General features: G+C 34.6%; 1 protein-coding gene and 1 non-coding gene across 6 annotated transcripts; both read left to right on the top strand.

The window, feature by feature from the left end:
• Positions 1–2,942: 2,942 nt before the first annotated feature.
• Positions 2,943–3,015, top strand: TRNAR-CCG (transfer RNA arginine (anticodon CCG)). Its single transcript has one exon. It is a non-coding gene; the product is annotated as a tRNA-Arg (tRNA).
• A 59-nt stretch (positions 3,016–3,074) lies between these two features.
• Positions 3,075–6,420, top strand: LOC148845316 (Transducin/WD40 repeat-like superfamily protein). 5 transcript variants are annotated; one of them, XR_016102281.1, is made up of 3 exons: positions 3,075–3,207; positions 4,279–5,473; positions 6,071–6,420. XR_016102281.1 is itself a non-coding variant. In XM_088955091.1 (2 exons), exon 2 carries the CDS (start codon positions 4,331–4,333, stop codon positions 5,369–5,371), a length of 1,041 nt encoding a protein of 346 aa, XP_088811217.1. In that variant the 5' UTR covers positions 3,075–3,207; positions 4,279–4,330; the 3' UTR covers positions 5,372–5,772. The 5 variants fall into 5 exon arrangements, 1 of the variants encoding a protein (XP_088811217.1); XR_016102280.1 differs by having other exon boundaries at positions 6,052–6,420; XR_016102279.1 differs by having other exon boundaries at positions 3,076–3,207; positions 4,314–5,473.
• The last annotated feature ends 7,874 nt before the right edge of the window (positions 6,421–14,294 follow it).

Below are 14,294 nucleotides of genomic sequence, written 5' to 3'. Positions count from 1 at the left end.
CCCATATATTACATCCCATGCATAAGATTCACACCAAAATCCTAAAGCACAAAGCAATGTAGACCAATAGACTTAGATGCTTTCTCCTCTTGGTATCAAACTTCTTATTTTAAGAGATTCAAGTTGATTTACAGCTGCCCAGTATATTTCGTTCATTCTTTACTCCTCATAATAATACTCTCAATGAATTTGCTATCACCAAAAACACATAGGGCCAACATGAAGGTAGCCAAAATGATGGTTAGGGATGTAATCAAATTGGATTCGAATTGAATCCAATTACATTCACATCCAATCCAAAATCTGATATATAGGACTCAGGTCATATTCGATTTTAAATGAAAAAAGTAACCACTTTTAACTACACATGTATAATGAATGTACATAAATATAAATAATTTAATATTTTAAATTTGAATCGAATCCATTTATTAATTGTTGCAAGCTCTAGCATTCAAATTCAGAATAATCGTTTCGAATGCCAAGCTAGGGTTTGCCATGGATATTGCTTGAGGACTCTTAGGATGAGGAAACTTTGGTTATCTAGGTAGGAATTTCTACCCATATTGCATAGCTTTGTGCCACGTCAAAGCTATTAACAGGGCAAAAAAAATCAAGCGTTTAGTTTCTTTTTTATATGTGTGTACATACATACACACATAAATACATACAATAGAGATTTTAAACAAACCCTAGCAAATCGGCAACTAACACTATCGGCAAGAAGGATGTAGCTTAACTCTCACAACAAATGGGATAAGTCTACATCTCGCTCCCTCATGATTTTCTTCTTGTTGGAACAACTCCATGTTGTTTCAACTTTGTCTTATAGGGCATCTATGGTTGATCTTGAATCTCCTTCAATTACCATGTTCTTGTGTTGGAGTTGAAATTGCCAATCTGTGTGCTTCCAAAGCTACTCTCATCTCCACTATTGTGATTGTAGTGATACCTATAGGCTCAGTTTGGAAAAAGTACAAATGTAAATTTATACAGTATAAGTACAACTAAAATAATACAAAATACAAGGTTTTACACCCTACATAATTGTATTTGTATTCCTTCCAAACTGAGCCTTAGGTAAGAGATGATTATTATATGACTAGGATGAACTATGACTAAATGTTATTATTCCAGTGTAGATATGATTATTCTAAATGGAATGCATCTGTTAACTTCACTAATGACCCGATAAATTTCATTGAAAGATGATTTGACAGATAGCCAATACATTTGCAATTGACATCATATCTGTAACTGTTTAAAATAATAATCGTATCTACAGCTAAAAAAAATGAAGATGCATTGCATCTTTAATGCATGAATTCTAAATCCAGTACGCTAGAAAGAACTAATAGTGATTGAATATGATTTTCTTCTTGGATACTTGAAAAGAAAAAATAGCTTTGAAACCAAGGAGTCATGAGTGGGGAAAATATGATGGTGAGGGTGGACATAGGGGATGAGGAAAGGGAAACAATAGATGAGTGTGTTTTGAATTTCACCTATAATTTGGTTTTTCCTTTAAAAAAATGTTCATTACTCATCTGTTCGGACTTGACCTCAAGCTCAATCCTTAATTCTTAGGGTTTGATCTTGAGTATATTGAACTTAAAGCTAGCCCAATCTACTCAACTTGAACCCTAAGGATCTACTAATTCCACTAGGGGTGATCATCGAGAAATGAAAACCGAACCGAACCAATGAACTGGAATCGAAAGTTCTGGTTAACTGAATTGGTCAATTTGGTATTTTGGTTTCGACTGATCAATATAAAACAACTGATTGTTAATTAAATCGACCAATATATATATATATATATATATATATATATATATATATATATATATATTTATTTATTTCTAAATATTATATATATTTTATATTACCTATATATTATAAATGATGTATATAATATATTATTCATCATTTATTATATAATATATTATATGCCTTTCTAGTATTTTTGTTGCATATTTATATATTTATTTATAATATATATTATAAAAATAAAAGACCAAAATACTAATGGAACAAAATGGTGGAAAACTGAACTAATTAATTAGTTAATGGATTGGCTCGATTTGATTTCGGTTAATGATTTTTCATAAACCGATACCAGTTCAATTTGGAAAGTAGACTCATGGTTAGGTTAACAAAACATTAAGGTTGCAACTTGGGCTGGGTTTGCCTGAACCCAACCCTAACCCAATCTGAAAAAGTCGGGTTGGGTTGGATTGGATTAGGTTGATGCTTAGGTTAGGGTTAAGGTTGAAATTTATGAATCCGATCCATTCCGAACTTGACTCTATAGTACATATCATATATAAGAATATGTTATATATATGATATATTTGATTTGTTTAGATGCATGATAGTTGTATAACCCCCACCACATACTATCATTTATTTCTTTTAAGATAATCGCTTCACTTAATCCTAATTGGAAATGCTAAAACCTTAATAACATATTTTATGTTTTTTTTGAATATTTATTTTTTATCTCATTTATGTTGTTTGCCACCCATAGCTTGACGAGTTGATGCCCATAAAAGATCTATTATAAATCATAAGACATAATAAACTATAGTCATTTCAAACACTTTTTTTTATTATTTTGTACTTAAAAACCCAATTAAAACATCAATAAACAAATATTAATATAGGATTTATATATGTAGTGAAAATTGAGTTGAGTTATAAGATTAATAAGTTTTATGAGATTTTAAGAAATAGGAAGAAAGTTGGATTGGATTAAAGGTTGAAGGAATTTAATTAGGATTAGAGTTAGAATTGGGGGTTTAGAACATAGGATTGTGATAAGGTTAACCTTAACTCGACCAAACCCGCCCCGATTTGCAGCCGACCCCATTTACAATTTTGTGGTTTTCTCCCGCCATATAAGTGAATAAAAATGTAAGGAAGTCACTATTTAATATTCAGATCCCATAGCGGAGTGGATATCGCATTAGACTCCGGATCTAAAGGTCGTGGGTTCGAATCCCACTGGGATCGTTTGAAGTTTTTAGTTTTAATAGATCGTCGGGGCGACGGGTCTGTTTTAAATGGATCACCCTTTCCCTAGGTCGATGGGCCGATCCGATCGGGTTTGCCTGAAGCACCTCTTTATATCAAACTCAAAAAGCGAGGCACGGTGAAGTAGCGCGAACCAGGAATAAGGCTCGACCGAACTCCTCTCTGCACGAGGTACTCTCACCGCTTCTCTTTCTTTTCTTGGCTTTCTGTCTCTTTTCTTTCGTTATAACTTATATGCCTGATTAGCTCAGTAATTTTTTCCCTTCTCTGTTTCATCTTCTGAAACGAATCTTGTTATGGATTTAGGTTTTTTCGATGGTTTTGATAGTATATCATCTGACTGAAACCCTAATTCATTTGGGAACTCCTTTCAAGCCATAAGAATAGAAAATGGTTTCTGTCTTAAGAGCAGTATTGTTTCTTGAGGTTACTCCTTGAACGAATTTAGAGTGTGACATTCTCTGTTTCATCTCCTGGAGTGAATCATGTCATGGATTTGGGGTTTTTTCCATGGCTTTGGTTGTGATTTTAACAGTATATCATCTTATTGAAACCCTGATTCATTTTGGAACTCCTTTGAAGCCATAAGAATAGAAAATGATTTCTATCTTAAGAGCAGAATTGTTTCTTGAGGTAATTCCTCGAGCGAATTTTAGTGTATGACCTTGTTTGTTGTAATTTTTGAGCTACCATCCTATTTCCTCTTGATTTTTAAATATTTTTGGTCTGTCTGTTCACTCCCTTTCTCTATTCATTTTTCCCTTCAAAATAGTGTATGTTTACAACTCATGTATTGGATCAAGTTTCTATAGAAGTGGATACAGACAAAAGATTCTCTGTGGGCTGACACCAAACTAACATGGAATAGTTATAAGTGGTTAGAATATTCTTTTGGAGGTTACAGTGGTCATATTGGACAAGAACTTCAATTTTGGTTTTATGTCAGTGTATGTGCTTCCTTTAATTTTCAAGTTCTAGATTTGATTTCCTACAGTTATTGAAAAGAGGAGTTCAGTAAAACATTTAAGTAATTGAAAACAAGGAAAAAATGTTCTGTTGTGAGATAATAATATATTGTTAGTTTGCACTATCTGATACTAATTTCTTGTCAATCATCAGCACTAGTTTATTTTTTTATTTTTATTTTTTTTTTTGGGGGGGGGGAGTGTCAAGAAATGGATGTGTTTCTCTCTGCTTACATAAATTTGCCAATGTCTTAAGCTTTTCTGTCATTCATTTCAGCACCCACACTGAAAGCAGTCTGACCTCCTTTACAGTTGTAGGCACCTTCAAGATGCAAGGTTTCCCAAGAGAAGGTGAGAATGCTCTCGCTGTCATGGGTCCAAGACCAGGGATGGAATGGTCTACAGTTCCATATAATGCTCCTCCAGCACCTGGACCGAATGGGAAGCCACGGACATCAAGTTTGGAATCACCAATTATGTTGCTGGCAGGGCACCAGAGTGCAATATATACTATGAAGTTCAATCCGGCAGGAACAATCATTGCTTCAGGGTCTCATGATAAAGAAATTTTCCTTTGGAATGTGCATGGAGATTGCAAAAACTTCATGGTATTAAAAGGGCATAAAAATGCAATCTTGGATGTTCAATGGACTACTGATGGTAGCCAGATAATATCGGCCAGTCCTGATAAGACATTGAGGGCATGGGATGTTGAAACAGGTAAACAGATAAAAAAGATGGCAGAACACTCATCTTTTGTGAATTCATGTTGCCCTTCCAGGAGGGGACCTCCTCTTGTTGTCAGTGGATCAGATGATGGTACTGCAAAGCTATGGGATATGCGTCAGAGAGGTGCTGTGCAGACATTTCCGGACAAATACCAAATTACGGCTGTGAGTTTTTCCGATGCCTCAGATAAGATATTCACGGGTGGGATAGACAATGATGTTAAGGTGTGGGATCTACGCCGGAATGAGGTTACCATGACTCTTCAGGGCCACACTGACATGATCACAGCTATGCAATTGAGTCCTGATGGCTCCTATCTTCTAACAAATGGTATGGATTGCTTTCTTCGCATCTGGGACATGCGTCCATATGCCCCCAAGGATCGGTGTGTAAAAATATTTGAAGGGCATCAACATAATTTTGAGAAGAACTTATTGAAATGTAGTTGGTCACCTGATGGAAGCAAGGTCACATCTGGTAGTGCAGATCGAATGGTGTATATTTGGGACACAACTTCCCGGAGGATCTTATATAAACTTCCTGGCCACACTGGATCTGTTAATGAGTGTGTGTTCCATCCTAATGAACCTATTATTGGATCTTGCAGTAGTGATAAACAGATATATTTGGGGGAGTTCTGAACTACAATATTATTGTATCACCCATTGAGAAATGAGCTTGTAGCTGACTCTGACAACCAAAGCTTGGGAGTTGCTCCTGATAGCTATGGAGGCAGTGGAAAGGTACCATGTATTTCTCTACTTCTCTAGTTTTGGAATTTTGAGATCCTGAATGTGTAGGTTTCCCCGAGGAAGGGTGGGAACTGGGAGGGAAAGATGAGTGTAATGTCTATCTTCCAAATACATTTATCTTGAGGGAGCTTTTCCAAAATTCAGCTATATTGAGGAAAATCTCTATTTTATTTTTTTTTATTTGCTTAATTTAATGAGGAACGGTATGTGCTGATTGAGTGGTGAAGTTGGTTAGTGCTATTAAACTTAAGTTGTTGTAGCTATTAAACTTAAGTTGTTGTAGCGTCCAATCTTGTCATATGATACTGAACTCCTCTACAGGGATTAAAACCTTAGTTTTGTGTGTGACCCTCGTTATCAATGAGACTGGTACAACTAAATCCAAACTTGGAATATCTCATGACACTAGCTGTTAAATCTAATATGAAATCTGCTATAAATAGACTGAATTGTGTATGTTGGCCTAGATTTTAGAAACTGACCTTGAGAAATGACACTTTTTTTTTTTTTGAAATGCAAACATTAGCGAATGAATAAGTAGTTTATGAAAATGGCTTAATATTTAACAGGAATATCAGGCATTTGCAGTTAGGGTCGGTTGAGCATCATTCTTTCATCCTGATTGGGGTCTGATGAAGTGGGATGAGCTCTGAAGGCTATTCTTCTTTTCTCTGCAATTGCACATATTGGGATGAGCTCTCATGAAAAGGCTATTCTTCTTTTTCCGGACAGAGGATTTTTTTTTTGTTTGTTTTATATCCTTACTAGATTTTGATCCAGCCTATGATTGAATCTCAAAAGGTTGTAAGCAGATTTAATTGAACCATTGAAGTTTGGGCCCCAGACTCTAGTATCATTTTCCTCGAAGGATGGAATGTGGATCTGACTTAATTTTATCAATTATTCATTGAGGAACAACACATGCTAGTTTCAGAAAATCCCGAATGTTAATTTCTGTCTTTAAAAGTATTTACTTTGAGGTTTGGTTCTAGTTGGTTTCCATTTAATTTAGAATCCCTTACTAGGTCCTTGATTGGTTTCAAATCAATTATCCTGAATTTGCATCTTAATCCATTTCCTATTTTCCACGTCAAGCCTTTTTGAATCCATTCCTTCTGATGGTTTATTTTCTTCTACGCCCACGAGTTATTTTTCTTTAATTTGTCGTCTAGAAGGTCCTGTTTTAAATATTTGTTTCGAACTACTTGGACCCACAAATTGTTCTGATCTGTTAGGATTTTCCATCCTAATTTCGTTAAGTTAGCTTTGTTTGCTTCTTCCATTTTCCTTAGCCCTAATCCTCCATCTTTCTTATCTAAACAGACATTGTCCCATTTCATGAGTGCGAATGATTTATTATTTTGTTTTTTGCCCCATAGAGATTGTCTCTGTAATTCGTCCATCTCTTTTGTTAGATTTTTGGGATTCCAAACGTGCTCATTTGGTACTGAGCAATATTTCCTACTACATCTTTTAGTAGGGTTAATTTCCCCCCTAGGCCTACGGATAGTGTTAAAGATTTCCATCCTTCGATATTTGAATTTATTTTCTCTAGGATGGGGATAAAGGTGCTTTTGATTACCCTTTGATGAATGATAGGGGCTCCCAGGTATTTCTCCTCTTTATTAGTTTTGGAGATGTGATATGCTCTCACTATCATTTTTGGAATCTATTGGGGGTATTCTTTGAAAATATTAAAAGGATTTTTGAAAGTTTGGCTTTTGACCAGAGGCAATTGCATTATCTATGATGATTGTCTTTGATGCAGTAACTTGCCTCTAGGTTTGCTTTTGCAAAGGTTATGCAAGCATCTGTAAATTGAAGGATAGGAATTGTAGGTCTGTTTTGAGATATTTTAAATCCCAAATTTGCTTTGTTTCCTTTAACATGTTTCATAGCATGTCTAGAAAGTGTCTCACAACATAGCACAAAGAGGTATGGGGACAAAGGGTCCCTTTGTCTAATTCCTCTTGAGGGTTGGGGGGATTTGGTTGGGGAACCATTTATTAAAACCTGGTAGCTTATAGTAGTGATACATTGCATAGTCCAATTAATCCACTTGATTTGGACCCCTGTTTTTCCATGTATAGTTCATATGCCATTATTCCTCATTTACCTTTTTTCTTGTTCACCCACTGAAAGATTTCATGAGTAATTAGAATATTATCGGTGACCTTTCTTCCTTGTATGAAAAAAGAAACAAAAAACTTCTTTTAATAAAAAAGGATTAATCTTGATTGTCACTATATAGGTGTAGTATAAGTGTATAACTCAAATTTTTGCTACTTTCCGAGTGAAAGGACATGAATACTATTTTATTTCGCATTTTAATTTTGATCTTTGACCTAATAGATTGGGACGACTGTTGATATGCGATTAGATTTCTTACAAGGTATTCGAAACACTTATAGTTTGGAAAGTACATCAATGATACTAAATCTAAGTTGTAAATGATTTAGTTTTGACAAGTAAACACTTATAGTTTGGAAAGTACATCAATGATACTACATAATTTGTTGATGTATATAAATTATCATGACACACTCGACAATTAAAAAAAAGTATAGATGAATTAAAATGTGCATGTATATCTTAATTCTTGGGAGGCCAATAAAAAGGTTATTGATGAGGGCAGATTTGGCCCTCCACTGACATCATGATACATGGCATCTCAGAGTAGGTAGATGACATCCTAGCATCACTTAGGTGATGACTTGCCTTAGCCAAATGATGAAGTCCTAGTTGGCGACCTGGTGACCTAGTGACTTGCCTTTGCTGTCGACTTGTTGATCTGGTAATCAGCCTCTGTCGCCGACTTGGTGATTTGCCTCCACCGCCAACCTGGCAACTTGCCTCCACTGTCGACTTGGTGACCTGCCTCCACTGTCGACATGGCGACCTGCCTCCATTGCCGATTTGGTGGAAATCTAGTTGGCGATTTTGTCCACAACTTAGGGTGGTTAGCAGCACCTCGTCCAGGGCCAACTTGTGGTACCTCATCAGTATCGGCCGAAGTGACATCTATGTGAGGAGTGACCACACTCGAAGGCTTGTTGACTTGATTGAGGTCTCCTGCACGCATCCCATTACTCTCGGGTCTCCTGGAAGTCAACTCTTACACCGAATGTTCCGGAGGAAACCGAATAAGGTGCAAAGATTGGTCTACATGCACAACTACCTCCGAGGACTTCAAACCAGTTAGGCACGTTTTCTCGAAAATCTCAGATGCGGTGCGTGATGCCCACGCCAAACAATGCTTATATAAATGCCTTACCTCCAACTTCATAAGGTACATGCACAATTTGATTCTCTCAACTCTCTAGCTCTCTCACATTTAGCTATCTTAAAAATCTTTGATTTATTGACTTAAGCATCAGAGTGCCCACCCTGTGTATAACTCTGACACTGTTTCCTTATAGGTCACACCAGTAAACTATGCAGCTCACCACCTTCAGCTAGGGACAGTTAGCTAGGCATTAGAGCCACCTTCAGGTAGGAACTATTCAACTAAGCGTTAGAGTCACCTTCAGCTAGGGACAATTTAGCTAGCGTTAGAGCCACCTTCCAGGTAGGGACAGTTCAGCTAGGCGTCAGAGCTACCTTCTAGGCAGGAACCATTTAGCTAGGCGTCCGATCCACTTTCTAGTTCATCACCACTCAACTAGGTGTCAGAGCCACTTTTTAAGTAGGAATCGTTCAGCTAGGTGTTCGAGCCACTTCCTAGCTTGTCACCGTTTAGCTAGGCGTCCAAGCCACCTTCCAGTTAGGAACTATTCAGCTAGGTGTCCAAACCACATTCCAAGTAGGGATTGTTCAGTTAGGCATCCGAGTCATTTGCCATTAAGTTTTAAAATGAATATGCACTAAGAACTATAGTTAAAATTACCAAGGAGGTGAAAAGTCACATGGCAAGTCAAATCTAACCAATTCAAAAGAAAACCAAGGAGTATCCAGGAATCTATAAACCAAATATTTCCCATTAACATAGCCCACACGTTAATTAATGTACTATGTGTAAGCTTCTAATCTAGGGATGGCAAACGGGCAAGCTTGGAGAGGGTTTTGTATACCCGCTTGTCTAAACTTCCCAACCTGTATATGCCCCAAAACTCATAGTGGGTTGGCTTTTGAGAATCCAAATCCTCCATACATATGAAAACGCAAAATCCTCCCTAACCCTACCCTCCCCACATTCAAGGGTAGGGCAGGTTGGATTTACAACCTGCATCCTATTTCCTATTATTTCTTGTTATATATAAGCAATAAATAAGTAAACTGGCACAAATAAATAATAAAATTTTCAATAATTTGATTAAAACGTGTAAAAAAACACAAACTATCAATTTCTTTCACATAAAATTCAAAATATTATTAACTTTGACACCTAATACATAAAATTTATATGTTTTCCAATAATATGTAGGTCAGAGAAGGTTGGGTTTAGCTTAATACCATACCCCTACCCACTCTTGCATGCATAGTAGAATCCCAAAACTCCCCAAAAGAAAGAAAAAAAGAAAGAAAACACCCCATCTGGCGGGCAAGTACCCATCACGTAGGGTAGGGTAGAAATTGCCATCCTTATTCTAATCTAATGCATCACCCTAGGTCAAAGATGTTCAGCATTCTTGGGGTCAAATGCCCCACCTAAAATCACTTGTCCAATTGGTTGACACCCCACAATTTCTATTGTAACATAAAATTATAAAGGAGTTTAAAATACATTTTTTTTATTTAGATTTATACCTGCCATTTCAAAGAGCTCACTCCATATTATAACTTGGACCAAAATTCAGCCAAAACCATTAAGGCGGTTTCCGGTGGTTTAGAGTTGGTTGATGGTCCAATTTATAGCCTAGAATATATCATATCTTCCAACCTACACATCCCAATAATGCAAATGCAAGGTTGGTTTTGTTGGATTCCTAATGATGCGAGGATTCTGTCAGGATCAATTTCTTGGATAGTGGCCACAAAATGAAGGGCTCCTAGTCCTAAGCTTTAAATCCAACCTTAATATGCATAAACATAAAATAATAAATTCAAGAGGATTTAGGCTTAACTAATGGATGGTTAGTACTGCTAAAAAATCAAGACTTCTCAATCTCTTCTCAAGACTGCCCAAAAATCAATTCTTGGTCAATGTATATGATAGTTTACCGGTCAATTAGTGGAAATTAATTCTATTACATAATTTCTATTAATTTATGGTAATTTCTATTATATATTAATTTCTTGGTAAATATATACTAATGTATTATATTTATTATATGATAGTTTATTGGTAAATTATAGTAATTTATTGATTTTATGGAATTTAGTGGCTATTTTTGGACATTTCTACTAATTTATGATAATTTTTGGCAAATTAATCTAATGTATTTAGGATTATATTATTTGAGAATTTCAAATAATTATCATCCTAAAGTCTACTAATTTGTGATAATGGTAATTTCTTTTAATTTACATTTGATAATTTTATTAATTATTTGACAATTGTTATTGTTACATTATTTGGCAATTTTAGGTATTACAGTTATCAAATTTCAAAAAAAAAATCAAATACCAATATTTTTAACTTACAATATGTAACAATCTTCAGAGCACAAAATCTATAAATGTAAACCAAAGTAATTCAGGGTTCAAAGTATCGACACATATCGGCTGATACGTATCGTGTCGATGGCTTCCTGATCAGGTTAGCCACTAGTTCAGAGGGTAGACAGACCTTAAATCAGCCCCTCTAAACTGATTTCGAAAAAAATAAGTAAAACGTAAAAAAAGCATCGACACAAGGCATATCGGCCCATGTCGATATTTAGAACCTTGAAGCAATTCATTAAGCTAAATGCAAATAGCATTTTTAACTAACATTATGTAACAATTTTCAAAGCACAAAACCCAAAAATTTAAACCAAAGAAATTCAATAAGCAAAAAGACAAACATTAATTTTGTTGATTTTTGTTAACATTATTTATTAAATATTTAATTATTAAAAACATTTATCAATAATAGTAAGTAATTATAATATTTTATTAAATAATCAATAATGATAGTTTTAATAATATTATTTATTTATTTTTAATATGACAATAATTATTAAATTTATGAACAGGATTTATTAACAATATTCATTAAATTAATAATTACCAAAATTAAATTAAATTAACAGTATTTATCAGTAATAGTCAGTAATTATAATATTTTATTAAATAATCTATAACAATACTTTTAATAACATTTTTAATTATTTTTAATATAATAATAATTACTAAATTTGTCAACAATATTTATAATTTTATTTAAAGTAAATATCTATTTATTAATAATATTTGTAATAGCAATAATTACTAATTGTAATCACTAATTATATATTTATTAGATTACTATAATAATCAGTAATTATTAAGACCAGGTTAAAATAAATAGATAACAATATTATAATCGATAATGACAATATTAATTATTGCCATTTGACGAAAGGGGAGACCTCCCCTTTCGTGTGTATATATATATATATATATATATATATAAAAATACATATACATGCACCAAATACACCCAATAATTTATGCTTTTAAAGCGATCTCTTAACATAAATTAATTAATCTCTGCCATTCAAGTAATGTACCAATACTTCAACTAACTTAATTAGCCATTCAAGTATTACATGAAAGTTTTCAAAAAGCCAAAAAACAAACAAACAAACAAGAAAGAAAGGAAGAGCTATATGAAGTAATGTAAGATTAAACCATCAAAATGACCTCTTAGGATTAGTCAATATATATCAGCCATCCAAATAAAGTATCAAGATTTCATCTAGTATGACTTATCCAAATTCTGCATTTGGATCAACCCGGCCAATGATCCAAGCCATCAATGTATTCTTTTAGGCTTTGTTTGGATCCAGTGTTTACACTGATGATGTTTTAAACTGAACCGTATAATAGGTGACCGTTACATTTTGAAAACCATGATAAAACAATGTAAAGTTTTACATCGATAAAATTGATATAGTATTTACATTGATAATCAAATGCAAAACTTTATGCTTGATGAGGTTTTATATCGATTCACGATGTAAAACCCCACTCCATCCAAACGCCAATAAATCTAAACTAAAGTGGAGTTTTACATCAATCTTCATTTACACTCCTTCCAAACGCTCACAAAACCGAATTAGTGTAAACTTTTAAATCGTTCTTGATTTACACAGATTCCAAACACAGCTTTAGTAGCAATGAACCAATCCCAACCATCCAAATACATTTAATGCCTAGATTTTTGGGTTGATTTGGAGTATTATTTGAATTGCTTTAGTATTGATTGAAATCTTGATATATAAGTGAATGTTGTATGGAGAGTGCTGGACATTTAAGTACAACATTTCCAGAAAATGAGTGTGGAAAAAACATAGATGCTATAGATAAGTGAGAAAATTAGGAAGGGCATAGTTAGAAATGAAATCATACAAAGGAACCTAAGAATAACTCCAATAGGTGATAAAATGGGAGAAAGAGAGTAGATTGGGATGGTTTCCACTTCCCACACATATATAGGACCATCCGCAACTTGTTAGGGAAAGTGATCTGTTACAAGTTGAAATGGCAAGAAAAGCTAGGGTAGACCAAAAAGGACTTGAGTGGAAGTGATACGAAATGATTTAAATGCCCACAATTTAACAATGGATATGCCATTGAATAGAGGGTCTGTTCAATAGAAAATTCTATTGACCAAGATATCCATGTTCTCTTTTCAGATTCATGCCGGGTCTATGAAAAATCAGCTCTAGTTATAAATTACTAAGCAATGCAGCACAATGCAGAGTCCTCACATGACTCTTGGATTTGCTATGGTTTGTCTTGAAGTTCTCTATGGAAGAACCAACTCCTCATCCTAAACAGGGACATCGACTTTACCAAGGTTGCATTAGAGTTGTTATATAAAGGATCGGGATGGTCATTTTATTGTTGATAGAGCCATGGTGGTCAACTGCTCGTCTCCTGAAGAATCAAAGGCTTTGGTTATTCTCAAGGGTTTGAAGCTGGCAAAGAACATGTCCATGTGTCACATTTACTTGGAAAGTGATGCCAAATTAAGTTTGTCAGGGCTTTCATTTTGGATGAGATGTAGTTCTTTTGATGATTGATGAATGGAACAGTATCGTAAAAGGGGTAACCAATCATCCAATCAGATAGGATCTATCAAAAGGTAAAAAGACTAAGGGTCCGTTTGGTTCATAATCAGAATTGGAATCAGAATGAATGGTTCATTCCCAGTCTGTTTGATTTAAACAAGAATGGGAATAGGAATTAAAATCAGCAGGAATGAGATTTCATTCCCAAGGGAGGGGTAGGGAATGGACATTCCCTCAAATGGGGGTATGCCATTCTAGCAGGAATTGAAATACCATTCTGCCCAACCAAACAGTTGGAATCAAAATAGCCCATTCTGATTCCGATTCCAGACCCCTATTCCCGCGAACCAAACAGGGCCTAAAACATACCCTGGGCGTTTAATATAGACTTAAATACACCTTATGAGCTGACCCATTAGATTTAAACATATCCTTCATTAGATTTTAGACTCAAAATTTTTAAAATCCTATTTTATCCTTTTATGTTCTTAATAGATGAGACCTTGTTTTGAAAATCTGCAACTGTAGTTTTAGATAAGACATGGCATGAATAGAGAGTATCATAGTATTGTTTACAACTCAAATAGTTTCTGAGTGAAAGCATTTTCGTTAAATTACTCAATTGAGGAAGCTCAAAGTTATTAGAGAATAATTAAAAAATCGAATACCACAAA

This window comes from Nelumbo lutea, chromosome 7, assembly GCF_056320005.1.
Source record: "Nelumbo lutea isolate HS-2025 chromosome 7, American lotus-T2T, whole genome shotgun sequence".
NCBI classification, from domain to species: domain Eukaryota; kingdom Viridiplantae; phylum Streptophyta; class Magnoliopsida; order Proteales; family Nelumbonaceae; genus Nelumbo; species Nelumbo lutea.
The sequence above is the reverse complement of the archived record's forward strand: the minus strand, read 5'-3'. Positions and strand labels throughout refer to the sequence as shown.

What these genes read in the sequence shown, in the direction of transcription:
- LOC148845316 (XM_088955091.1), top strand. Translation starts at nt 4,331, where the DNA reads ATGCAAGGTTTCCCAAGAGAAGGTGAGAATGCTCTCGCTGTCATGGGT.